Raw genomic sequence first — 25,722 nt, forward strand, 5'->3', positions numbered from 1 at the left:
TTTTCCCTGTTTTTTACCCATTTTTAGGGAATTTCCCCAAGCAGCATTGCCGTGGCACAAGATCACAACCAATTTTTATTTTCCAGAAACTGGAAAACTCCAGGAAAAATGAGAATTTGGTCAGAAACCTAAACTGGCAGCGGGATGCTGGGAGAGAAGCTGAGTCCAGACGTTTTGGCACAAGAAATCGTTTGTAACATGGATGATAAAAACAAGATACAATATAATTAGCACAGCCTTGGCAAAGCTCCAGAGTGCTGAGCTAAATAAATGATTCTGTATTTGTTTTAAAGCATCCAGAGCTATTTATACTGTCAGCCCAGCGCCTGAGGGATCGCTCTTTCCTGGAGTCACTCTCCTCACCACGCTGGTGCAATATTGGCCCTCAATTTCTCACTCAGCCTTCCAAACCCACCCTTCAGTCCTGCTCCTTCACTGCTTTTGCACCTTTCACTTGTGCAAAATCACAGAAATCTCCAAAAAAAAATATCCAGGTGAGCTGGAATCTCCTATCCCAGCTCCCACAGATTTAGGGCTCAGCCTGGCAGAGCTGGACAGAGGCTTCCAGCAAGGGCTTTGCTGGGAAAATGACACTTCCCAGTTCTCTTCGTGACCCAAACTGGCCAGGAAAAAACACTGAAGCTTTTTCCATCTTTCCCCCTCCCCACCTTTCCAGTAGCCAAGCAGAAAAGGGAAACTCTGCAGCGTTCATTGAAACAAAAGTTTCCATAAGTTTTCCTGAAGAGTGTCCAACTCCTCACCCGCCTCAAATACAGAAAAAACTTCTTTTCAAGACCTTATTTTTGAACCTTCAAAACTGCTCAGTTTTAGGGGGGAAAAAATTTTTAGGGCTGATTCCAAGCACGCCCTGGATCTCCATCACCCACCCTGGTTTGTGCCCCTCTCTGGCAGCTCCTGCAGGTCCCCACCTGTGTGACACCAAGCCAGGAAAGCTTCCAGGTAATTCCACCAGCTCACCACTTCTGTTAACAAACTTCTTGATTCGCACTGACCACGTGAAACAGCTTCACCACAGCAGCAGAAACTTTCCTTATCGCCCAGGAGAGGGGCTGGGGACGCCTTTTTCCCATGGAGGGGAGAGTTGGTGTGAAAGTGTCACCTCTGTGAGGCACAGCTGGATGTGGAATCACCCAAAACTCACAAAGATTGAAGCCTCATCATCCTCACGGGCTGGCTGAGACCTCAACGTGGTCACCAAACCCATTCAAACCCCAACAGCACCAAGGCTGCCAGGAGGGTTTAAATCCAGGGTTTGGAACAGTGTTGGATGAAAAAAAGCCAAGATTTTTCACGAATTTGCTGCAATGAGGTGGAAAATAGAAATACCTGCACTGCCCTCTGCTTTAATTAGCTCTGATTTTAGCAGGGGCAAAAGGACACTCATACCTTCTAAAATGTAAAATATTTCTATAAACTAATTCCAGCTTGGAGCTTGAAGTCCAAGGTAACAGCGGCTGTGACCTCACCAAGGGCAAGGTCAAGGTCAAGGGGGCTGTGCTGTGGCTCTCCAGGGTGAGCTCCTGCTCTGCAAGACTTCCCCAAATGAATTTTTTTTTGTTTGGTGCACGCAGAGCAGTCAGGAGGCTCCAACTGCTCGAATTGTCAGCCCTGAACCTGCAGTGCCTGCAGAGTTCTCCGAGCAGGGAAATGTTGGAGTTTTGGAGAACTCGATCCTGGCAGACCCAGCCAGGGGAGGTTCCCTTGCTGCTGTTTATGGGATGTGGGAGCTGCTTTTCCAACCCCTTTTTTCCTCAATTCCTACTTTTTGCCTTTTTATTTTTTATTTTTTTAATAAAGGTGTTGTTGCACCTTTACCCCAATGACTCCAATTTTGCTGTAGGTAAGTGCTTCAAGGTGGCATTTCTGTCACCTTCCCACTTTCTCCTCATTAAACTGAGCAGATTAAGCTTCTGGGAGAACAAGAAAACTGTTTATTTGGAGGTTTACAGCTGCATTTTTTCATTAGAAATGATTCATGAAAGTACCCAAACACATTTTGTCTCGTTCTTCTTTTAAAACCCCATTTCACAGTGAAATCCGCGGGAGAATCACAAACCCAAATGTATTCTAATCTTTTTTCTCTTTAATGTTATAATGAAATTAAATTTGGAGATACTACAGTAGGGCCTTCCCCACTGCTCCCAGCTGAAAGAGGGAAGGAATTAAGTGACTTTAAAATGAAACAGGTTTCTCCTCTGTCTGACTGAAAGTTACAGGATGTTGGTAGTGAACCAATTAAAACACATCTTAAAACGATAAATACAAACCAAATGTACATTATCAGCATGTTCAGCCTTTTGTTTCTTGGTTCTATTTTGTATCAGCTTATTGCAATCAGATGTGTCGGGAAGGAGGGGGAAAATCAAATCATTTTAGGAAATAATAAATAAAGAATTCAGCAGAGGAAACAAAGGAGGGCTGCGTTTGTTCAAACATGAAATAAACCTTGTTTCAGAGGGAACACTAACGGGGAAGCCACAACATTCACGGATCAGTGGAGCTCAGAAATATCTAGAAAATGTAAAAAAATATTTAAAATCTGTCTCAGCTGGAGACAGGGATGAGGCAGGATCAGGATGCTCCCATTGAGCTTCTTCCCAGAACATCGATTTCCTCAGAGCCCTCTTGTCCATCTCTGCTGTTTTGTCACCTGAAATTTCTTGTGACCTACCCAATGTCCCTGCTCAAGCCAGGATTCAGCCCCTACTGCATCAAAAATCCTGGAATCCAAAATTTTGCACACTGAGGGTGGAAAATCCATCCAAGGTCATCAAATCCACCCTGTGCCCAATCCCCACCTTGTCCCCAGCTCAGGGGGTGCCACCTCCAGTCCTTCCCTGGGGGCTCCAAACCTCCCTGTCCAATTCCCTTTCCACGAAGAAATTCTTCCTGAATTTATTCTGTCATTTATTTTCGCTCACAGACAGTTACAGATTAATTCTGGGTGAAAATTGCCTTTTCTCTCAAGCAGCAGAGTTTTCTGGAGTTGCAATGAATGGAATTAAGTTTTTGTGTGTAAATATAAATAAAAATACACCCACTTCAGGTGTTCACTCTTTTCACAGTAAAATAAATGTAAACTTTAAAAGTGAAAATATTTCACTTTTTACAAGACCCAGAAAAACTGGGATTTTTTTTTCCCCTTACATTTCCCTCTCCAGCTTTTCCTTTCCCAAGACAGGATTTTTTCCCCCATTGATTTGTTCCCAACCCCACACATCGAGTGGATTCCTCTTAATGAAAGGCTGCAGCAAGTTTGCACAATTTTGCCATTCTTTGGGGCTGCAGGTAAGTAGCTGTGCTTAGGGGAAGGAAGTATTGAAAATCTCCTTTGCTATTCCTCATTTCACGCTTTATAACGTGATACTTACAAATACTTTGGTAGCAGATTAAGCTCCAGAGAAATGAAAACATTTCAGAAAGAGCACAAAGCCTGCAAGTGTCCAAATGAGGGAGCAGAAATTCGGTTTTAAGCTGCAGGAGGGGGTTTATGGGATGTACTGCCATGTGCCATACAATACAAGATAAACATCTGTTGTTATTTCAGCAAACCTAAATCAGATGTTCAGCTTTTTCTTCAGGGGGAGAGTGGCACAAAGAGAGATTTTATGATTTTATTCTTTTTTTTTTTCTCTCTCTTTACCAAGGTGGCTGTTCCTGTGCCAGGAAGAGCAGGAGAAGATTCTGGAGGGGACTTAAACACCCTTAAAGTAATCCAGTGGTGATAAAGGGACCTTTTGTCACCCCCATTGTGCCAGAGACCTTCAACCTTGGATCTCTGCCCAGGAAGATATTTATTAATAAGGCCAATAGTGCCAGGGAGGAGTTGTTCCATTCACACACTGAGGAACAAATGCAAAACTGGGTGAATCAAAGTTCTCAGGCTGAGAACGTTGGGATTGTTCACCCTGGAGAGGAGGAGGTTGTGTGGAGACCTCACAGCACCTTCCAGGACCTGAAGGGGCCACAGGGAAGCCAGAAAGGGGCTCTGCATCAGGACCTGGAGAGACAGGACCAGGAGGAATGGATTCAGGGGGAGTTTAGGTGGATTTTGGGAAGGAATTGTTCCCTGTGAGGGTGGGCAGGCCCTGGCACAGGGTGCCCAGAGCAGCTGTGGCTGCCCCTGGATCCCTGGAAGTGTCCAAGGCCAGGCTGGACAGGGCTGGGAGAAGCCTGGGACAGTGGAAGGTGTCCCTGCCATGGCAGGGGAGATGGAATGAGACGAGCTTTAACTCCCTTCCAGCCCAAACCAGCCCATGATTCCATAATTCCATTAATCCAATGGAAAGATCTTCATAATTCCTGATGAGCTTTGGGTTAAACGTTCCAAACCTCCAGGAGCTGCTCTGGGACCCTGAGTGGATGAAGGGAAACACTCAGAAACCCACGGTCACCTCAAGGCATCACCTCCTGCTCAAGGAGCAGCTCCTGCCCTGCTCCCAACTCCAGCTGCTCCCATCCTGACCCTCCATGAGAAATCAGCCCTCCACTCTCCAGGGGGAAGCTGCCCAGTTCCTAAACTGGGTGGCACCAGGCAGGGGTGACACCAGGCTGTGCCCCATGCAGGGGTGGCACCAGACTGTGTCCTGTGCAGGGGTGACACCAGGCTGTGCCCCGTGCAGGGGTGACACCAGACTGTGTCCTGTGCAGGGGTGACACCAGGCTGTGCCCCGTGCAGGGGTGGCACCAGACTGTGTCCTGTGCAGGGGTGGCACCAGGCTGTGCCCCATGCAGGGACCTGTTCTGGCCGAGGTTTTGGAGTTGGGAATTTCTGGACTCATTCCAGGCATGTGCTCCATCCCAGAGGGGAACACCTGGGGCACCTCCTGCAGCCCTGGAGGGGACAGCCCCACTGTCCCAGGGCCACCTGAAGGGCTCCAGGAGCCTGAGGGAGGTCACACACTAAATTCAAAACCCTCTTTTGCCCATTTGCCTCGGTGGCTCCCTGTCAGCACCACCCTTGAATGAAACAACACCGAATATCCCAGGTTTAAATGTGATATTCCAGGTTTAAATGTGATATTCCACGTTTTAAACTGCACAGAATCTGTCTGCTTGACAGCTTGGCCCCTTCCCTCTTTACACACAGAGACACAGCCCAGTTTATATATATATATATATATATATAAAAATATATATTTATATATATATAAAAATATAAAAATAACAATATAAATTATTATATTTAGCCTTGGGCTAAAGCTTCCAGGGGTGCTGCTGGCCACAGGAGGGGTTGGAAAAGGGGGGGTTGTGAGGTGTCCCAGGAGCTCTCCCCACACAGCAATTCCTGGCAAATAAACCACGGGCCCAACGCAGAACTCGGAATTTCGTGCCCCACTCCAGATGTGTTTCTGTTCAGCTTTTAATTCGGAAATTTTGGGGCACACAGCGGTTTAACAATGCACTTTTAATGACCTAACATGCATAGATACACATACACACCTTTTGTTTCATTTTTATTTACCTTAGCAGCACACCCAGGCCCGCTGCAGGTTTTTACATTATATTTTAATTAGTGTTTTTATAGATGAAAGACAAAGACACCACTGAGCACAAACACACACACATCCACTGTGCTGCATTTCCCAAGGCACACACTTTAATACCAGAACACCAAGGTTTTCTACATCAAAATTAATATTCCCTTGCTGGGTGCTGGGTCCATCTGGTAGCTGGGTTTGGGAGCTGTGCGAGGAGGGAACAATGTTTGCTGTTCTTGTCGAAGCAGTTAATGTTTTATAAACTCATGAAACTCCACAGAATTGGGATCACTGGGAAAGGAACCCAGGGCAAGCAGATGTGCCCCTCAATTAATTCATTTTTAGGTGGTTTTTTGGTTGTTTTCTTTCTTTTTAATAGTCTCATATTCAACAGGGAAAATGTGAGAGAAGAGATCAGGACTTTTCCCCAAATGAGGGAGTCCAGCCCTCCTCAGCACTCTGTGCTGCCTGTTCACCTCCACCTGGGAATGGAATTTCCTACGGATTTTCAGGCTGGAAACTTTTCCATCACCAGAGGGACCGTCCCTGACTCTGAGTGAGGGTGACCAAAGTGCCACATCCCAAACCCTGCTGCTCAAGGTGTTCAGAAACATTTTGGGGGTGCAGCACCTGGAAAAGCTGCTGGAGACAGAGGGGATTCAACATGGAAACAACTGAAACAAAATCCCCACATCCACCCAAAATATCCCATTAAAGCCTCACTGCCCAGCACCCCTGAGAGGTGTTTGTTCCACATCCACCCCCAGCTCTGACAGCATCATCCCACACCCTGTTTGGGTGGGAAAGCCTGGGAGAAGGAAGGAGAAGGAAGGAGAAGGAAGGAGAAGGAAGGAGAAATGAGGAGAAGGAAGGAGAAGGAAGGAGAAGGAAGGAGAAGGAAGGAGAAGGAAGGAGAAGGAAGGAGAAGAAGGAGAAGGAAGGAGAAGGAAGGAGAAGGAAGGAGAAGGAAGGAGAAGGAAGGAGAAGGAAGGAGAAGGAAGGAGAAGGAAGGAGAAAGGAGGAGAAGGAAGGAGAAATGAGGAGAAGGAAGGAGAAGGAAGGAGAAATGAGGAGAAGGAAGGAGAAGGAAGGAGAAATGAGGAGAAGGAAGGAGAAGGAAGGAGAAGGAAGGAGAAGGAAGGAGAAATGAGGAGAAGGAAGGAGAAGGAAGGAGAAGGAAGGAGAAAGGAGGAGAAGGAAGGAGAAGAAAGGAGAAGGAAGGAGAAATGAGGAGAAGGAAGTAGAAGGAAGGAGAAGGAAGGAGAAGAAAGGAGAAGGAAGGAGAAGGAAGGAGAAGGAAGGAGAAGGAAGGAGAAGAAAGGAGAAGGAAGGAGAAGGAAGGAGAAGGAAGGAGAAGGAAGGAGAAGAAAGGAGAAGGAAGGAGAAATGAGGAGAAGGAAGGAGAAATGAGGAGAAGGAAGGAGAAGGAAGGAGAAGGAAGGAGAAGGAAGGAGAAATGAGGAGAAGGAAGGAGAAGGAAGGAGAAAGGAGAACGGAGAAATGAGGAGAAGGAAGGAGAAATGAGGAGGAGGAAGTAGAAGGAAGGAGAAGGAAGGAGAAGGAAGGAGAAGGAAGGAGAAATGAGGAGAAGGAAGGAGAAGGCAGGAGAAGGAAGGAGAAGGAAGGAGAAGGAAGGAGAAGGAAGGAGAAGGAAGGAGAAAGGAGGAGAAGGAAGCACAGACACTTCTCCAGAGCAAACTGTGGTTGGTGCTTCCTCCAGGCTCCGAGTCTCCATCCTTTAATCCCGTGCAACATTTATGGAACATTCCTTCCCTCCTCCTCTGGAGCAAGTGCAAATACGAGTTTGGCAGAGAGGAACTGCCCACAAGGAAGGAACTCCTCGGAGCAGTTGCACCAGAGCTTGAGCTAAACCATAACATCACACGTCTGAATAATGCCGTGAAAAATATATAAAACCTGTTATGGCATTAAAAGTTTAAACCCCATAAATCTTCAGCGTGCTATTTACTGGGCTGAGAAGGTGACAGAAACAACATTCTGAAGTGGAATAGGAGAAGAAAAGAAAATGGAGCGTGGGGAGCAGGGGAAGCCCCCAGGACATGACCAAAAATCTGGAACAAGCAGGGCTGGGGCTGGCAGAGTGACCCTGAGCTCTGTGCACACCCCCCCCACAGCAAACTGCTTCATTAACGCTCTGGAAAAAGAGATTTACCAAAAGAGATGGGAATTTTTCAAGGAGAAAAAAGGTCAGGATTAGCAGGGAAGGAAACACAGAACAAGTAAAAATCACTTCTCAGAAGGTGCCATTGAGAGCTCTCATTCATTTCATCCTCCTGATGCTCCCACTGGCTGGCAGGGGATGATTCTACAGAAAACACGGATTAAACTTGCCAGCTACAAGGTTTGCTCCAGCATTTGCCAAATTTCAATACCAACTGGAAGTTCAAATTGAAATAAACCCCCACATTTTGTCAGTTTTCAAGCTGCAGCTTTGCTGTAGCATCAGTCTGCTCTGAGCTGCTTCCCACAGACACAATCCCCGAGTTGTGGCTCTCAGCTCTGTGTTACAGCACAAAAAATAGAATATTTCAGTAGTTACTGTGACAAAGATTTAAACAACCCACTGCAAATTCTGCAACCTGTCAGCCCAAACCGTGGGGAAGTTATCTGGGGGTTCCAGCTGGAGCCTATCCCTCATTCAAACCAACTTTCTTTCACTTATAATTGAGAACAAATTCCATTTTCATCTGTGACTGAACTTTTTGAGCCTTTGTAGCTTCAAGTCAGCTCATTAACATTACTTAGACATCGGTTTTATAGTTGAATTATACCATGTTTATACTGTGGAATTCCATTACTTAATTGCTTCACTACTGGAAATTTCAGTGGGGTTCTCATTTTTCGCATAAATCTCGAGAATAAACATGTTTCTGTATTTCTCTTACTTAATTAGGTGCATGTTTCATAAAAAAAAAAAGATAGCCAACGTAGACAAATTAGGCAAAGAATCATTTGTTTAATCAAAGGGAAACTCGCGCCGCAAGTGAAGGGGGAAACTCCCGAAGCTTTGGTGAGTGCTGAGGGCTCAGACTCCTCCAAATTATCCAAATGTGCTCATCCTACAGAAAAATTGTGCAGGGAATCACTTTTACAGCAAAGGAAAAAATTGGGAAGCAGATCCCTGTGGAATAACCAGGTGGGGCTGAACCCAGGGTGGCTCCAGGGATGGAGGGAAAGGAGCTGTGCCAGCCCCTCCACCCCACGCCAAGGACAATTAAATCTTGGGATCATTAAGGCTGGAAAAGGCCTCCAAGGTCATAAAGCCCAACCTGTGACCAAACACCAGCCTGCCCACCAAGCCTGAGCTCATCCCAGCCAACCATCCTATGGAAAACAGCAGTATTCCCTCTCCCTTCTCCCAGGGAATCTGCCCTGGCTTCACCTGGCTTGGTTTTCCCAGGGTTTTATCCAGGTAAAGTGTAGAGGATCCTTTTGGATCATCATCAGGTGGGTTTGAGGGGGGAGTGGGGTTTTTTCTCTGTATGTAGTCAAGGTTTTAATAAAAATCCCTCAGCAGCACTTCCAGCTCCTTCCCTCTCCCAGTGTGGGAGCAGCAAAGTCGTTCCTGCTCCTTCTTTGAGGGAGAGAAACAAGAAATGAAACCAAGAAATGAAACCAAGAAATACCAGGAATAAATGTCTGAATTTTAGGTCCTTAGTGGGATCATTTTATCTTTTCACAAATTTGCTTCCTCCCTCCAAAAGTTTGCACAGCTGAATAAGCTTGAAGTTTAACAAGGGATAAAATAATGCCTCAAAATTATTGACGGCTGGAATTAAAGTAATTAACATTTTAATGCCTATTTTCTATTATATGAGCTAAGGAAAAGAAGAATACACTTTTTAAAAAATGGATTTGTTGCCAGCAAAATGTGAATGATCTCATTTTAGCCACTCATTCATTTTAATTCTAATTTCTGTCATTATGGATTTTATGGTGTCTAGGTCAAGGTACAGGGATAGAACCTGGGCTTTTCCTGCAACTGCAAAACGACTCTCAGAGTTCATTTCCCTTCCTAAGGGTTTTGTCTTTTACAGCTCCCTCCACCCCACCTGCCCCTCCTGCAAGGCCAGTCAGACACTTGCTATTTATCCCATGCTGCAAAATTCCAGCACTTGGCTCCCAACAACTCCTTTTGCCAAAAGCTGCTCCTACAATAATTGTGGAGATGAAATTCGTTCAGAAAAAAAAAATCCCCAATTTTAGATATTCTCTCCTGTTGCTCTTTAGAGGTGGCACCATCTGTCCACTCTGCCCTCTCCTTCCAGGAGCCCAAACCATCCTGATTTTATTATTTTTGACCTTTGCTTTGATCTGAGTGCCCCAAGTCCCATTTCAAACAGCAGGTTTGGGGTTTAGATGAGCAGATACTTCATGTAGCTCACACGTTCCCACTGATACCTACAGCACAAAACCTTCTCTGACACCCAGAACCAAGGGGGATCCCACTGTGCAGGGAGTTCTCTGCAGCTGGAAGGGGTTTAGGGCAGGTTATGGGTTTTCTTATCCTTAGACCTGGGATTAAACACTCAAGAAAAGGATTTTGTGTTCTGACTCAGATGTTTATTAATTCTTATCTATAATACAGCCTCACAAGCTGTGAGTTCTGCTAACAAAGTAGAAAAAGGCCATGTCTCTATCTCTTTCCAAGGTCTTTTAAGCACAAACTGTCCAATTATGAAACAACACCTCAATTATTTATACTTTTAAACCAATAACCAAACACCTGTGGTCCACAATGTGGGTTTTTCTATCCAATTACAAAATACCACCCAAACCCACAAAGAAGAAGGAAGAAGAAGGTGGAAGAAGAAGGAAGAAGAGGAAAGAAGAAGGAAGAAGAAAGTGAAAGAAGAAGGAAGAAGATGAAAGAAGGACTGGCCTACACCCTAAAACCTCCATCATGCTGTATATATATTTACTATATTCCAAAACCTTAAACTCTAAGTTTTCCACCCTGTGATATCACACACTTCCATTCAAACTGCACACCCACAATCCTGGTGCTATCACTCAATTTTGGGAGCCCATTCCAAGGCCTCAGGTGAAATGCAGTTTTCTTGGGGGTCAGTGCCTGTCATCACAGAAAGCCCAAAATTCTCCGTGCCCAGGGCTCCTGTCCAGGGTTTCAGGTGCCGGCAGGTCACCCAAAAGATGAAGATCATCCCTTCATCTTCATCACATCCCCCTAACCCAGCTGCACCCAAAGGACCCTGGTGCTCTCTGGCACCAAGGTTTGGGTTTCAGCAGCTGGGTTCTCCTCCCATCCCTCCCTCAAGGGGATGACCCAGGGCTGGCACCTTTGATTCTTCTGGCAAAGCCCAAAATCTTTCAGGTGCTGGCACAGAGAGGCCTTTTCATCTCATTTCACGTGCAGAGCCCTCTCCCCTGGCAGACAGCTCTGCCCCAGGCCCGAGCCCTCTGGGCGTGAAGCCGCCGGTGGCTTTGGGAGCAAACCCAGCAGCATTATTCCATTTTCCCGCTGGAAACAAAAGTATTGAGGTCTCTTTGTCGGGGGGAAAAAGCCGGGCTGGATTCCTTTATCCCTCTGCCCTGTGCTCTCACAATGCCAGACTCTGTCTGGTGGGCCGAGCGGGGAGATCCCCACAGGATTCTTTGCTCTGGTAATGGCCTGAGAGGAAGCAGCAGAGCCCTGCACGCTTCTCTTTGAACGAGGGTCGTCTGTCAGGGGTGGGGAGCAATTTAAAACCGTGGGGAAAGGGAGAAGAATGATTTCTTATCAAAGCTGCCAATGGAGGAGACCCAGGTGGTCGGGCTGAGGGGGGATCCCAAAGCCTGGAAGGAGCAGATGAGGGTCGGGAACAAACGGGGGCTTTTAGCAGCTCAGCCCAGCCTCAGGAGGGGACAACCAATGCCTCTGGAGGGGACAGGAGCCCGGTGTCCTCTCGAGGGGTGGCAGGGCTGAAATTTCCTCCAAAGGAAACACGAGAGCCACAGGTATCCTGACCCAAAGGGGGCTGGGATCAGAAATTCCGTGGAATATTTTATACACGTCCCCACATGACAGAGGTGGGCAGCGGGAAAGCCACGAGGACACGCTTAGACACGATGGGGAACAGAGCTCTCCAAAGCTGCTGGGGCTGATTTGGGGGGTAGAGGAAGAAGACAGAAGATTTTGCTGTGATTTGGGTGATTTTTCAGTTTGTCTCTCATTTTAGACCCTGTCAGAGGTGGGTCACTCCCACCCTCCCAGATCCATCCTATTCCTTTGCGTTCCTCGTCTCAAGTGCAACAGAATTCTCATTTCTCTCTGGTTTTTGGGGTTTTTTGGGGTTTTTTTCTGGGAAGAATTAAAGCAGTTTGTGCAAGAAACAAGCCAAGTCGCAGGAATAAAGTTGTTGTCAGGCAAAGAAACTCAGCAACGGCTGTCACCAAACAATTGGATCTTAAAAACCTCTAAAAACCTGTTTTAAAGCACTGTCTGTGCACAGGAAACATCCCAGACTTGAGTGAAGACATTGAGAGTCCTTCTAATACCTTGAAGTGCGTGGGGGGGAAGCGTAATCTGTTTTGATAACTCCTGACATTAAACAGTGATAAATAATTAAATCTGTTTAACTGTTTCATTAACTAAAGATAGATGGGGAGAGCTCCACAGATAGAATATAGATCAAAAAGATTGAGGCTGGCTCTAAATTCCCCTGATGTTTTATGACACCATTTGTATTCTGTCACTCACTAGCTTTATGTATAGTCCAAGCTGTGAACTGAATACCCCATTCAGAAAGCCACTCACTCTGCATGTTATTGCAATTTAATATTTTCACACACAGACACATCATTATCTTGGAACCCGACACTGCAAGGAGAATTCAGTAATTTTTCAAGAGTGCTGGTTGTTGGTTTTTTGGGTTTTTTTTTGTTCTAATGTGAGCACAAGGATCTAAATGGTCACTCTGCCAATATTTAAACTCTACACAGATACATCAGCAGGTTGGTACTGCACTCTTTTTGGGGCTTTTTCTCATTTTGTCATGTTGTTGGAAGAATTAAAACGGAAAAATTCAGAATCTGCCACTGCAAACAAGACTAAAACTCCTTGCAGAGTTATAACCTGTGACTCTGAACTAGAAATAGAGATATAAAATACATATATTGACATGGAAGTCCTCCAAGCTGTCTCTTCAGTCTTCAATTACCAAAACATTGCCTTGGAATGGGATCATCACACTTATCCTGGGATTCTGAGGGGGCAGAAATACACACTGCTCTGGGATATGAGAGGAATCAGGCACAGAACTCTACAAATTGCACAATAAAAAAAATAATAATAACAAACCCAACAAGCACATTTACAAATATTTAAAAGCCAAATCACACCAGAGGAACTTTAGAAGTGGAGACAAAGGCAGGGCTGATTTTTTTCCATGGAGATAAATCCCTCTTACCCCTCGGTTTTTAATCATTAACCAGAGCTACACAGGGACTCAGACAGAAGGAAAAACTCTTTATATGGAAACACCACGGATGTCCCAAAGATTCCAGGGCCTCCAGGGCCTGCTCCAAAGTCCTGCAAAGTCCATGGAAGGAGCCACCAAGGCTCTCAGCAGGTCTGGGGCTCCCAGCAGGGAGATTTTGATGCTCCCCAGGGCAAGCCCAGCCATGGGAAAGGTTCCCTCAAGGCCCTGAAGAGCTGCACAGGGGGAAAGGTAAAAATTCCATCCTGGAATTCCCAGTTCCTGCTGTTGAGCCTCAATTTGCCCTGTTACACCCTCGGGATTTTCACAGGGACAGAAAAGAGGGCTCAAACCAAAGGAGGGCTCCAGGAATCTCCCACTGCTTCACTTTCCCCTCACCTCATTTATCAGAGCTCTGGATTCGGCAGTGAATGATCAGGAATTCTCAGGCAGGGAGGGTGGGGAGGGCCATTTCTCTGTGGTTTTTTTTCCTCCAGGTGTGGGATTGGGGCTGAGCCACTGACCCAGCAGAACCTCAGCTCCCCCAGCCCAGCCAGGTCCTTGTTCCTGGCCTGAAAAGCCAAATTCCCCAATGGAACAGAAATAGAACACAAATAGAACACAAATAGAACACAAATCCCCTGGATATCACAGGAACACCAAGGAGGAGCTGAGTGGAATTAATTCTGCAAACAGGGCTATCTCTGGTTAATGCCTCCAGACTTATTTCCCAAACTGCTAAACCACGATAATTAATAATAAAATAAACTTGTTTGTTTACTGTCCAATGGGTAAAAATAGATTTATAGATGGGTGTTAAACTCAGGCTCCTTCCCCTGATCTACTGCAACAGAATCTGCTGTTCCAAAAATCAATATTTAGCTGGGATTGACTCCTGGGCACGGGAGAAACTCTCTGGCTGTGGCTGGAGATGGTGTTGGTGACACCAACCTTGGGGACACCCAGAGCCACCCAAAAAATGCTTCATTATCTGAAATGGGACTTAAAAAGCCAAGAGTGAGTTAAGAGAGGAAATGAAAAGCACACTTGGAACATCTGCATCATCCACCTGCTGCTGTGGAGTCCAGCAGGGACTCTCTGGGGATGTTTCACAGGTTGGGGTCTCTTTGCCTCACAGGTGCACCCGTTTTTTATATCAATAATCATAAACCCAAACAATAAATTATTTCAGGAAGCACTAGAATCACTGAAAAGGTCTCAACTGCCCAAATGTTGTATCTGTGTGGAATTCTGAAAGTCGGAGGGAGCATCAGTAGCTCCTCAGGCATTTCCTGCAGGACACCAGTGAAGATAACTTGGATTTCCTGCAGGCTCACCTGAGAAAATCCCCCCCTAATAAACACTATCAGAAACAGAGGACAAAGGACAAAATCCTCTCCTGAACTTTCCCTGGATAAAGATTTGCAGGGAATTCTAGCAGGAAACGTTTAAGAACTCCCAAAGTAGCCAAGATCTGGTTTTATTCTCCTATATGGGATACATGAGCAGAACTGTTGCTGAGCAAAGGGCTTTTCAAAGTTCCCCACGAGGTATCAACTCCTTTTAAATCTGCCTATTGTGCCATGTATGGATTGAAATTTATTTTATCCCTATGTGATAATTCTGAAATAAAATATATGATCACTCGCAAGTTGTGCAGGTCCTTTATTTCACATTGAGGCAATAAAATATAAAATGAAACCAGTCCTTTTCTATAAACAGAAAAAATAAATGGTGGAGCGATTTTATACTACATGAACTCGCAGCACAGCCATTTAAAAATTCATTTACATGATTGAGCCCAAAAGGTCCATTTGCCATGAAATAAAAACCACTAAACACTGTCCTGAAAGCAAAGAAAATGCCAGACTACAAGTAAACAAAAGCTTTTTTTTATTAGTGTCTGAGATGGAATGAAGGACTTTAGGCCAAATATGAAACTTGCAAAAAAAAAAAAAAAAGGAAAAATCTGGTGCAGCAAATTCAACAAAATCATCCAAAGGACCTCGGTGGGAGCTGGACCAACACAAAGGTGATTAATGAGACATTGTTGGTCCAGAAATCACAGAGAGTGCATCCCCCCCATTTCACAGATGGAGCAGCTGAGGGTAAATTATTTTTTTAAGCTGGGAAAGTTACTTTGTCAGCTCAGTGAAATGCCAAATTCCTGCTTTTCCTGCATCCTGGAGCAGGTAATGTTGTTCCAGTGTGCTCCAAGTTGGTTTTGTTGTAATAACAGGGCACGGGAGCTGCCCCCATTCCACCACTGCTCCATTCTGCAACTTTTCCATGTTCAGAGCAAAACTTCTGGTCAAACTCTCTACATTTCTTTCCAGCCAACAAATCCTGACCCCGAAGAAAGAGAAGAAACATTTCTGCTTACACAGCCCTGGAGCTGGGGGCCAGTCCTTGCCTGGAGCTGGTCCCAGCCTAATTCTGCGCCTAAACTCAGGTAAAGCTGCTCTGTGACAATCACCAAAAAATCTCTTTTTTCCCTTTCATCCTGCAGTTTTCCTGACACCTCACAGAGCCCAGGCAAACAACAGAGAGCTGAGATCCCAATCCCAACCCTCCACAGCCCTGGCACCACTCTGTGCCCTCCAGACCCAGCAGAGAAACTGCCCCGAGCTTCTCGAGTTCCCCTGAAGTGATTTCATACCCAGTAGGAAATAAAGCTGATTTTTTTCCTGTCCCTGCCACACCAATAAAACAATAAATTGGTATCACTTCCAACAAGGTGCCGCTGCTGTAAAGTTAAAGATAGGGAAAGAAAATGAACTACTGGTTATGACAGCAGGGGAAGGGAGAAGAAATAAATAAAGCTGAGTGCGTGCAAGGGAGCAGATGGCTCATGTCCAGTGTGGCCCATCCTCTGTGGATTACTCCCCTGGAAAGGAAGTCCTTGCCACTTCAGAAAATAGCAATCTGTCTAAAAAATGCTGAGGTTATAGAATTGATCATTCCTTAAGTTGAGGAGAAAAACCAACCCGAGCCAAAGTGCATTTCTGCAGCAGATATCGATCTGCAGGCGCTGGAAGTGAACCCCCTTACAGCAGTTAGAGACCCATATTTGTACATTTTATTATGCACATGCACACAAATCTCTGGGGCCGTGTCCTCAGCTGGTGAAAATTAGGTTCATTGATGTTGATGCTGATTTACATGAGTCAGGGATGTGGCCTCCCATTTAAAAAAGAAATTCTGAGTTTTTATCAGTTTAAGCTCAGATCAGGCACGGGTGCTGTGCCCTTAGTCAGGGGTTACACATCTCTAAACCAGCCTTGGGTGCTCTTATACAGCGAAAATATTCATTTTAAACTCAAAAAGAGCAGGCTTGTGGCTGGATTATGACATCTAAAAAATGGAGTGAGGGGAGTACAGCGTGAACCAAAGCACCCAGATCTGTGTGTGTGGAGTTTTGGGGTTCAGATGGGCTGGGCTGAACCTCACGGCATCAGGGCTGAGGGCTGATTTTGGGAACCAGAGTGGGATGGGCACAGCCTCAGCTCTTCCCTCCCACCCCAGAGCCCAAAGGAACGCTCAGAGCTGGTTTAGGATGTTCCTCACTGGGTCTCATGGAAGGAAAAGCTGCAGGAGGGGAGATGCTGGTGGAAATGACGCTGAATTTTTGAATATTTCTCATCTGCCCTGCTGATAAAACTGCCCCTTGCACTTGCCCTCCCAAAACTGGAATTACAGCTGGAGCAACACAAATTTGGTTCAAAAAAACCCCTGAGTGCTGAGGGTCCATCTCCAAACCAGGGAGCTTCAGGCAGACAGGAGGGGATTTTCTGCTGGGGAAGCAACCCATGAATCCTTCAATAAAGCCTCCACACGATAATGAATAGCCAACCTTCTCTGGTGGTGATAAGATATTTTAACTGAAAACATCAGGCCATGTTTAAAAAATGATTACAAATTATTTTAACAGTGTATTTGCAGAGGGTTATAAAAACAGCTATAATATTTTTGTCTTGGATTCTAGAATTACCAGGGTGACAGCTAATGCAGTAATGATTTGTTTCAAATGCCAGTGTTTAAGCTGTATAAAGCTGATTTTATACATTTTTCCAGTAGGCCGCATTGTAGTTAATGAAATTAAACACACCAATCGCATTTGTCCCCAGGGGATGAGGAACTGAACACGCCACTGGTTTATTTTTTTATTAAAATAAATTGCAGCCAGCAAGATGGACTAATTGCCTACAGAATTGAAAAAGAAACATTCCATTGATATAATTAAGCCAATTTTCATGGACAAAAATAGTTATAGTGGATATAAAATAAGCAGAGCATTCAGGGCAGTTTGACTTCTCCCCACCCCTCTGTATTTTGTCCAGAACATTAACTATTAAACAAATATGGATCTCAAACGGGCTGACAGCGTTATCTGGTAATGATGGCTAAATTGATCCCAATAGCTGAGGCCAGGGCATTGTGTCTCAGGGCTCTGCTGGGAGAATTCCCAAGCCAAGAACAACAGAGCAGCAAAAAAAAAAGAAAAAAAAAATAAAACCACCACCTCCCAAACCGGACCTTAAAGCAAAACACCTGAAAGACGTAAAACTATGGAGGTAAAAATAAATCAGCACCTGGTTTTTCTTGGGCTGACACTTCACCCCCGGTGCCTGTGCAGCCCCTGATTTGGGGAGGGCTGTGGTCCAGGCAGCCTCACTCTTGTCCCTAATATAATTACAGAAAGGGAATGGTGAAGAGAAGACAAAGTCTTTCCACACCAGCTCGGCGCAGAGCGAGATTTACCATGATGGGAGCATTATTCTGTGGCCTACTGGAAATAATTTGGCTGTCTCAGTCCATTTTCACCTGGCAAATGTCTCCCCAAGAGGAACAGCGGCCTCGTTTGCAGCACAAAAGTGGGTTCAGTGGTACAGAAAACCCCACCTTATTAACTGTTTTTTATAAATTTGGGTGAAACACCTCTTTTAGGGCACAGGATGAAAGTTCAGTCACCCCCTGAAGAGAAGCTTCCCTTCCTCCCACCGTCCTGCACACCTCTGCACAGAGAAACACTTAAATCCAAGTTCATTTTCCAAACCTATCCACCAAGACACCCCTTGCTGCAGGGAAATTTCTTCCCAATTACAGAAAAAAACAAACCAAAACCCATTAAAAAATCTCCTTATTCAGGGTATGAGCATTCAGAAGCATGATGCACACTTAGTGCAGGGATGAAAGTCATATTTCATTTTTATGAGCAAAGAAGGTCCCTTCCATCACTGAGGGAAGGAAGAGGAGGAAGAAATCCTCCTCGGGACAGGGACACTCCGTTACGGATTTGGACGCTGCACAACGCAAACCCAAGCGCAATAAAAATGAAAATAAACAGCCATGAGGAGGTAGCGCTGATGCATGAAAATCCATTAGGAAAATAAAAGAAATAATAAGGTCGTAGATCTTTGACACTCCAGCATCCCTGACCTGAAATTCCTCCAGAAAAAGAAAGAAAAAAAAAAAAAAAAAGGAAAAAATATTAATAAAAAACCAAAAAGGATGTATTTAAGATCAGAAGGCCCAGCAGGAATTTTGGAGGGGGATGCCATATCAACAGGCTGCTACCCAGAATGGAATAAATGCGTTTGCACATCCCCTTTGGATGTGTCCATCCCCAGCTGCAGAGAGGCACTGAGGACACGAATTTATTGATGTGCTGGGCCCTCACCCCCCTGGGATGGACGATATCCTTTGGGAAACAGGCATGAGAAAATCATTACTCAGCCAAGATCTGGATGTTTCCCCTCAGCGTTCGGAGGCGCACGAGTTTGTCATTTAAATAATCTCTAACTGGGGGAACAAATAAACACATCCAGGAACAGGGGAGAGCCTGCAAGTTGTGGAAACAAAGCCTGAGCTTGTCCTGGCCCACGGAGGGCACAAACAATCCCAGGTGCCACAGAAAGGGTCTGGCTTGGAAATGCAGGTTTTTCTTCCACTAAACAATTTCACACAGCAGAAGTTTTAATGTAACAAGAGGGAGGGGAAATAATGCTAAACAGAGAGAATGTAAATTTTACAGTTAAAAGGGCAAAAGCAGCTCTGAAAAATGTGGATTCTGCTCCTGCTCGTGTCACCAGGAGCGGGCAGGGATCCTGCACGAGTGAGTGCACACACCTCCTCCCTTCCCCAGCCCTGCCGGAGGAGATCAGCTCCTTCCCCGCCATCCAGGTGGCTCCTGAGCCTCACCTCCTTCGTGTTTGCAAACTTCTCAGGCCTTTGTCTTTAAAGCACCGTATTAAATAGCACGGAGCTTTTTATAAAACACATAAGCCGTAATAATCATAGCCATAATCACAATAATAACACTTCTCACTCAACAGGGCCTTTCCTTGCGAGAATCTCCGGCTGCTTTGCAAACACGAATGAGCGCAGCCGCGCCTGGCGAGGCGATTTCCCTGCGGCACAGGAGATTCCCGTGGCATTCCCTTCAGGGATTGGAGCCCGCAGCCCGGGAGAATTCCGGCAGAATTTCCCACTCGTGGAAGGCTCCCAGCCTCCCGAGGAGCCGGGCTATCACCCCAGCCAGCGGCGGGGATGAATTCCAGCGCTGCAGTGCTGTGAAATCCCAGCTCCTGCTTTGCCTTTTGCCTGAGCGCTTCAGGTGCGCTGCGCTTTATCCCGGCCGGCTCTTCCTAATCCTGCTCCTTTCGGGGCTCTCTGATCCCCTAATGTGAGACTGAACATCCAACAGAAGGGCATTTCTGTGCTCTTCCCTACCTCACTGTCTTCCCCCGGTATTTTTAATAGCAACCCTCAGGAAAATGTTTGGTTTATTTTTATCCCCCCAGCTCACTAAACACCTCTTCTGCTCTCTCTGAACTCACACAGTGCAAAGCCTAAAAAATAAAGCAGGTCGAGGTGCTCGAGGAAGTTTTTTAAAACACAGATTCAGTCGGATTTCTGCACAGAACGTTCTGGTTCGTGAGCGCACAGTAGCTGTGATTTTATTGCGTGTTGTGAGACCTTTGTGTGCGCGCTGCCAGCCCGACAGACAAACGCCTCTGCACAGACGCGTCTTGCACCCGCACGCAGGTTTTAGAGGAAACGGGAATTCAGTGGAATCAGGAATTCGGCGAAATTTGGCTAACGTGCCTTTCTCTGACGCACTTTATAAACTCGCATTTCCATACACACACGCCAGTGCCCCGTGATGGGGACACACGTGGGTGGACATCACACGCACCTCACCCGGACACCCACGGGCACCGCCGGGAGCGAGGGCCGGACCCCCTTTCCCCTTCCCTGCGTCTCCTGCAGCCCTTTGGCACCTCGGACCCGCTGCTCTGCGGGGAGAGCAGCCAGCGCCCCTCGCCAAAGCCCCAGCTCGGTGCCCGCGTTTGCCAAGACCCTGCCCAGGCCAAGCAGAGGACGTGCCCTGCAGTTGTTCCCTCTGTGCTTTATCCCAAATAACCCACGCGGGACGAGTGGGGGAATTGATACGTTATATTTGTAGTATTTGGAGGGAAAGAAAAAAAAATAAATTAAGAGTAAAGTGATCTCAAATCCTCGGCGATTTTTGTTGAAGCGCTAATTACGCATCACCTTAATTAGCGGATCAACCCCCCCTTCCCTGCCCAGCATCCCTAATTGCCTAATTGAAGAGATCCGGGGCAGGACAGAGGGGACCCAGCCACGGTGGGGACCCGGCGGCGGCGGCCCCGCACCTGCGGAGGGCTCCGCGCCCGGGAGAGCTTTGGGGACATCCCGGTCACCGAGGGCAGGGCACCGGGCCGGGCACTCGCTGCCCCCTCTGCCCGGCGGTGTCCGGGGCTCTGGGTAGGGACAGGGCAGAGGGAGAGCTTTGGAGATGGGAAAAAAAATCTAAACACCCGAAAACGCCATAAATTTTCCTCCTCCGTGCGCTGCAGCTTTGGAGGCGTCTGCGGGAGCACAAACGGAGCCGTGCGCCGGGAAGTGGCGCCTGGGCTCCAGCTCCGCGTTCGCTCCTCTCCCTCTCCCTTTTCCCTTCACTGTCTCATCAGCCTTCATTAAAATAAAAATAATAAAATCTCAGTAAACGGGAACGCTGTTCTCTCCTCGAAGGCGAAGCCTGAAACCGAGGCAGCGGTGCCGGGCACGGCAGGGTTGGGTTCACAACCATTTTCCTGCCAGTGCAGCCTGCCCGGAGGATGCACCAGCGCTGCCTGAAAACTCCGGCCCCAAAGTGTGCCTGGGTCCTGTTCCTAACAGGGAAAAGCAAACGGGGCTGCGGAAACATCAGCCACTTTGCCAGCACCAGCGTTTATTTAAGAGCCTACGATCCCGGCCGTGTGTAGCTTGGTGTTGTGTCCCTACTCCGAAACTCAGGGATTTCGAAAGGAAACGAATTCGCCTGAAGCGTGCAGCGCCCAGCTCGTGTGTTCTGCATCCCCTCTCTGCCAGCAGCAGCGAGACCCCCGGCTGCCGCAGAACCTTCTCCCCACTCCCAGAGATTTTATTTTCTCTCGGAAGGACGAGGCCCTCGGAGCGTGGCCTTCTACCTGCCCGTGCCGCTGCTGCCCGTCGGGGCCGCGGGTGGCCGAGCCCCGGGGCCGCGGGGCACAGCCCGGCCCTGCGGGGGATGCGGGGGCAGCGCTCACCTGGGCACCCCCGGGGCCGCTGCTCCTCCCCGCACCCTGAGCGAGCCTCGTTTTTTGATTTACAGCCCCATTTCTAAAGGCTCCCAGCCCGGCCGGGAGCCGCAGAGCGAGTGAGAAGCGTTCCCGGCTCCGGTTCAGCGGCGCTGCCCCCGGTACCTGCCGCTCTCCCGGTGCTTGTGGGACTGGAATCGCCGGGAATCCCGCTCCCACCCCAGCGCACACGCGTTCGCCCCCTTTCCCAGGCAGGTAATAGAGTCCAATTCCCAGCGGAGCCTCACATCTGCTTAAAATATTGTCCAATGAAATGAAATTCTGCAGCACGGCGTGTTTTTAAAGCCTCGCACGGCTCGGCGGCCGCGCACCGGGGCCGTGCGGGCTTCCCCAGCACCCGCAGCCCTCCCCGGGGCTGGAGCACCCAGGAAAGGAGAGCTGGGAAGGGACCCGCGGGCTCCAGTGCAATAAAAGGAATTGTCGCTACCTCGCCGGGAAAAAACAGCGAGATCCCACACTCGCGTCCGTGTTTAATCTGTTTGGCAAATAAATACTCCTGGGATATTGAAACCTTAGCTCTGGACTACTGTTTTGAACTGTGATCCCTAAAAAATCCTCGCCTGAAACCCCATAAACCGTTGGGCCTTGTATTGTATTAAACACCTGATTTGAATCAGGGCTCAGCCTCCGGGCTGGCGCTTCCAGGCGCGTTCGTGGCCGCAGCTCCGGCCCCGGGAAGGGCTCGCTCCCGGCCGCGGAGCTCCCAGCTCTTCCCCGAGCTCCTGAGATACCCAGGCACCGAAAACCTTTCAGCCCTTGAGCTGCAGGAGCTCGCTGAGAGCTCCCGGGGGGAGCGCGGAGGGTCCCACCCGCGGCCGGATCCGCATCGCACCCAGCGGGGACACAGCTGTAAAAACCCGCACGGAACCCGCCGGGGCACGTCTGCAAAAAAAACGGGGTCTTTTCAAGAAGTAAAAAGAAAAGGAGAAAAAAGAAAAAAGAAAAAAAAAAAAAAGTAAAAGTGAAACATTCCGGCTTATTTAACCATTGAACTTCGCTTTTCCTGCCAAGAGAGCTCTGAAAATCATTCCTCACTTAAACAATCTAAAACAATAAGTGACGACTTTTAAAAAAGTTATTATTTGAACGGGGACGCTTAAACTGAGTGTTTATTGAAAAAAACTAAAATAAAGTAAAATAAAATCCCTGGAATAATTCAAAGAACGTCCCGAATAACGCCCCAGCGATGGGGTGACAATGCTGCCCACGTAAAGAGTGACCCACCCTGCCCTGAGCAGCGCTGGTGCCCGCAGAGCCAGGGGAGGTGTTGGGGGACACACGGACAGACTTTGGGGACAGGGGGACCTTCCTGGAGCGGGCTGGAAAATGTCGCGACACCGAGGAGAACCGCGGGGCCTGCGGCTGCTGCGTGGCGGCCGCGATACAGCAGCGGCGGCCGGAGCTCGGGGCCGGCGACAAACGCGGCGACAAAAGCGACTTTGTAAGGAAAAGCAGCCCCGGGAGCCGCGCTGGGTTTGGGGAAGGGACCCCCCTGGAACGGGGAGACTGCGGCTCATCCCGGGGGGCGGCACCAGCCCTGCCCGCTGACCTTGGCGGCGCGGAAAGGCTCCGAAATCGCCAACTTGGATGACAAAATCAACCTCGGAGCCCACGTGTGGCAGCGCTGGAGCGCCCGTGACCCCTCGGCAGCCGCGGGGAGAAGCTGAACCCCGAGGGGGTTTGCAGGGGGGGCTGCCCCCCATCACCTGGGGGGATCCCCTCACCTGGGGGGGATCCCCTCACCTGGGGGGATCCCCCCGCCCCACGCCCGGCTCTGAGCGGCCCCGGCTCCCTCGGGGGGCTCCCGTGGAAACCCACGCGAGGGAAGCGCTGCCCGCCCGAGGCTCCCCCGGGCGCAACGAGCGGAGTTTCCAGCGGGGCACGGACTGCGCTGGAACTTCTGCAGCTCCAGAGATTTCGCACCGAGGCAGAGCGAAACAGAAACTAAACAATGGTAGTAATAATAATAATAATTATAATAACTCTAATAATAATAATAATAAGGACAGACAGGCTGTCCGGGCTCCAGGATCCAGCGCTGCCACCGGAACCCAACAGGGAATCACCGGGAAACCATCCCGAGCCTTTGCAGCGGGACTCTGCGGGAGCGGGGGCAGAGAGGACCCGCTCTTCCCTACAAAAGCCACACTCTCCTCCTCGGAAAATCCACTCTAAAAACCACTCGAAAGAAAGAACGAACTGGAGAGGGTCCGCTGGAGGACGGAGGGGGAAAAAGCTGCGCGAGACTTACGAGCTGCAATTCCACCCCCAAGTAAATTTTAAAAAATTAAAAATTAAAGACACTCCCCCACACTCCCCTCCCCCAGACCTTCTTAACCCCCAGCTGGGACACCCGAGCTGCCTTCAGGATCTTCCCTCTGGACCTGCGACTCCAAAGCCCCTCACTGAGAGAGCGGATCCATTTTTGCTACAAATTCTCTTCCTTCCCTCTCCTCGATAATTGTTCCCGAGACCAGAAGGGTTTCTCTCACTCCCCCCCCACCGCCCCCCGCCGTCTCTGCCTGTCTCTCTCCCCCCTCTCTTCCAGCGCTCCGTCTCTCGGCTCCCGCCGGCAGATGCCAAACGCAGACCTCTAGCGCCCACTATTTCAGGACCCGGGAATATTATTTCACAAGACTTGGAACGACTCAATAAAAAAAAAAAAAAAAAAAAAAAAAAAAAAAAAAAAAAAAGTTCCTCGCTATCCCCTTTCGTCAACTTCCAGCTAACTTTCGCTTTTCTCCCCCGGCCCCCACCGCCCGCCCGCCGAGCCCGCTGTAGCGCGGAGCGGCGCGGGGCAGCGCGGAGCGGCGCGGGGCAGCGCGGGGGGACCCGCGCCCAGGGGCGGGCGGGCGGCGGCGGCCGCGGGGAGGGCGAGAGGGGCTCAGCCCCGCGCAGCCCCCGGCCCGGCTCCGTGCCCCCGGCCCCGCCGCCGGTACGCGGAAGAAGGGAGAGAAAGGACCTACTTTTGGGCAGTTTTCTCGCCCTCGCCTTGGATCTCATCGTGTCGGCGTGTGGATTCCTCTCCTCCTCCTTGAGCCCAGAAGCAGCTACACACTATCTTCATCTCCCCAGCATTGTCAGTTTGGACACCTTCGCACATGCGCACAGAGCATTCAATCTGACACCCTCACCAGGGCCAAAAAAACTTTCCAATGTATTCATCATCATCGGGCTGGTTCGGGCTTTCTTTTTTTTTTCTTTTTTTTTCTTTTTTTTTTTTTTTTTTCTTCTTTTTTTTTTTTTTTTTCGGTCCTATCCTCTTCCTCAGACCACTTATCTCTGCCCCCTCCTCTCTGCCGGCACCATCACAGCCTTCCCCTGATCTGCCCCTTTAAGAAAAATCAGCCCTCTCCGCTCCTAACCCTCCGCACACTGACCTTACACACTGGACAATATTTAAGGATCAAGGTGCCATCCTATAAAGAGGTGATTATATTATTATTATTATTATTGTTGTTGTTACTACTAAATAGCAATGCTGTAGAGAAAGTTTGCTAGCAGTTGTCATCTTGTAAACGTTCCTAGTTTGGACATGCTTTTGTTTTTAATCTGAAAAATGTTTATTTATGTAACTTTTCAACCAGTGTCTGTCTTTATTTTCTTCCTTATTTTTTAATTTTTTTTTTTTAACCTTCTTCTCCCCCTTCGTCTCAGGGGTGGGGGGTTGCCTAACTTTAAAAATAATAACTTTTAAAATAACAGAACTTGCGCTGTTGTGTTTTGTCGGTATTTCTCGTGTTTCTACCAGAATTTTTTCCAGCGTTCGGCAGCTTCGCTCCTCACCCCCGGCTGGGGTTTGTCGGTGTCGGAGGGGGTTTTACCCTCGGTTTGTCGCGACAGCTCCGTCGGGAGGGCCCCGGGCCCCGCCGGGAGGGGTCGGGGAGGGCGGGCGGCCGCTCCGCTCTGCCTTTCAGGTGGAAGGCAGCGCGCTGGGGCAGCGCTCCCCAGGGACCGGGGAAGCCGCCAGACACCCCAGCAAAGCGGGGAGAGGAAGGACAGACACCCCCGGAGCGCCGGGGAGCCCCCCAGGAGCTGGCCGCTCCCCCCCGAGCGGAGGTAGCGAGCGCTGGGGCAGAGCCGCTTTGAAGAGAGGAGCGAAGTGTAAATAGCCGGTGATTGATGTGCTGGCTTTGA

At 48.4% G+C, this 25,722-nt stretch overlaps 1 protein-coding gene across 1 annotated transcript in view; it reads right to left on the reverse strand.

Annotated features, from left to right (window-relative positions):
- Positions 1–24,665, reverse strand: part of PRDM16 (PR/SET domain 16) — a 286,725-nt gene extending 262,060 nt beyond the window's left edge. Inside the window, exon 1 of the mRNA XM_063417376.1 lies at positions 24,552–24,665. Within this exon, the coding sequence (XP_063273446.1) occupies positions 24,552–24,588 (37 nt within the window). The 5' untranslated portion in view covers positions 24,589–24,665. The remainder of the gene's footprint in view (positions 1–24,551) is intronic.
- Positions 24,666–25,722: the final 1,057 nt, after the last annotated feature.

Source organism: Prinia subflava, chromosome 21 (assembly GCF_021018805.1).
Source record: "Prinia subflava isolate CZ2003 ecotype Zambia chromosome 21, Cam_Psub_1.2, whole genome shotgun sequence".
Lineage (NCBI taxonomy): Eukaryota > Metazoa > Chordata > Aves > Passeriformes > Cisticolidae > Prinia > Prinia subflava.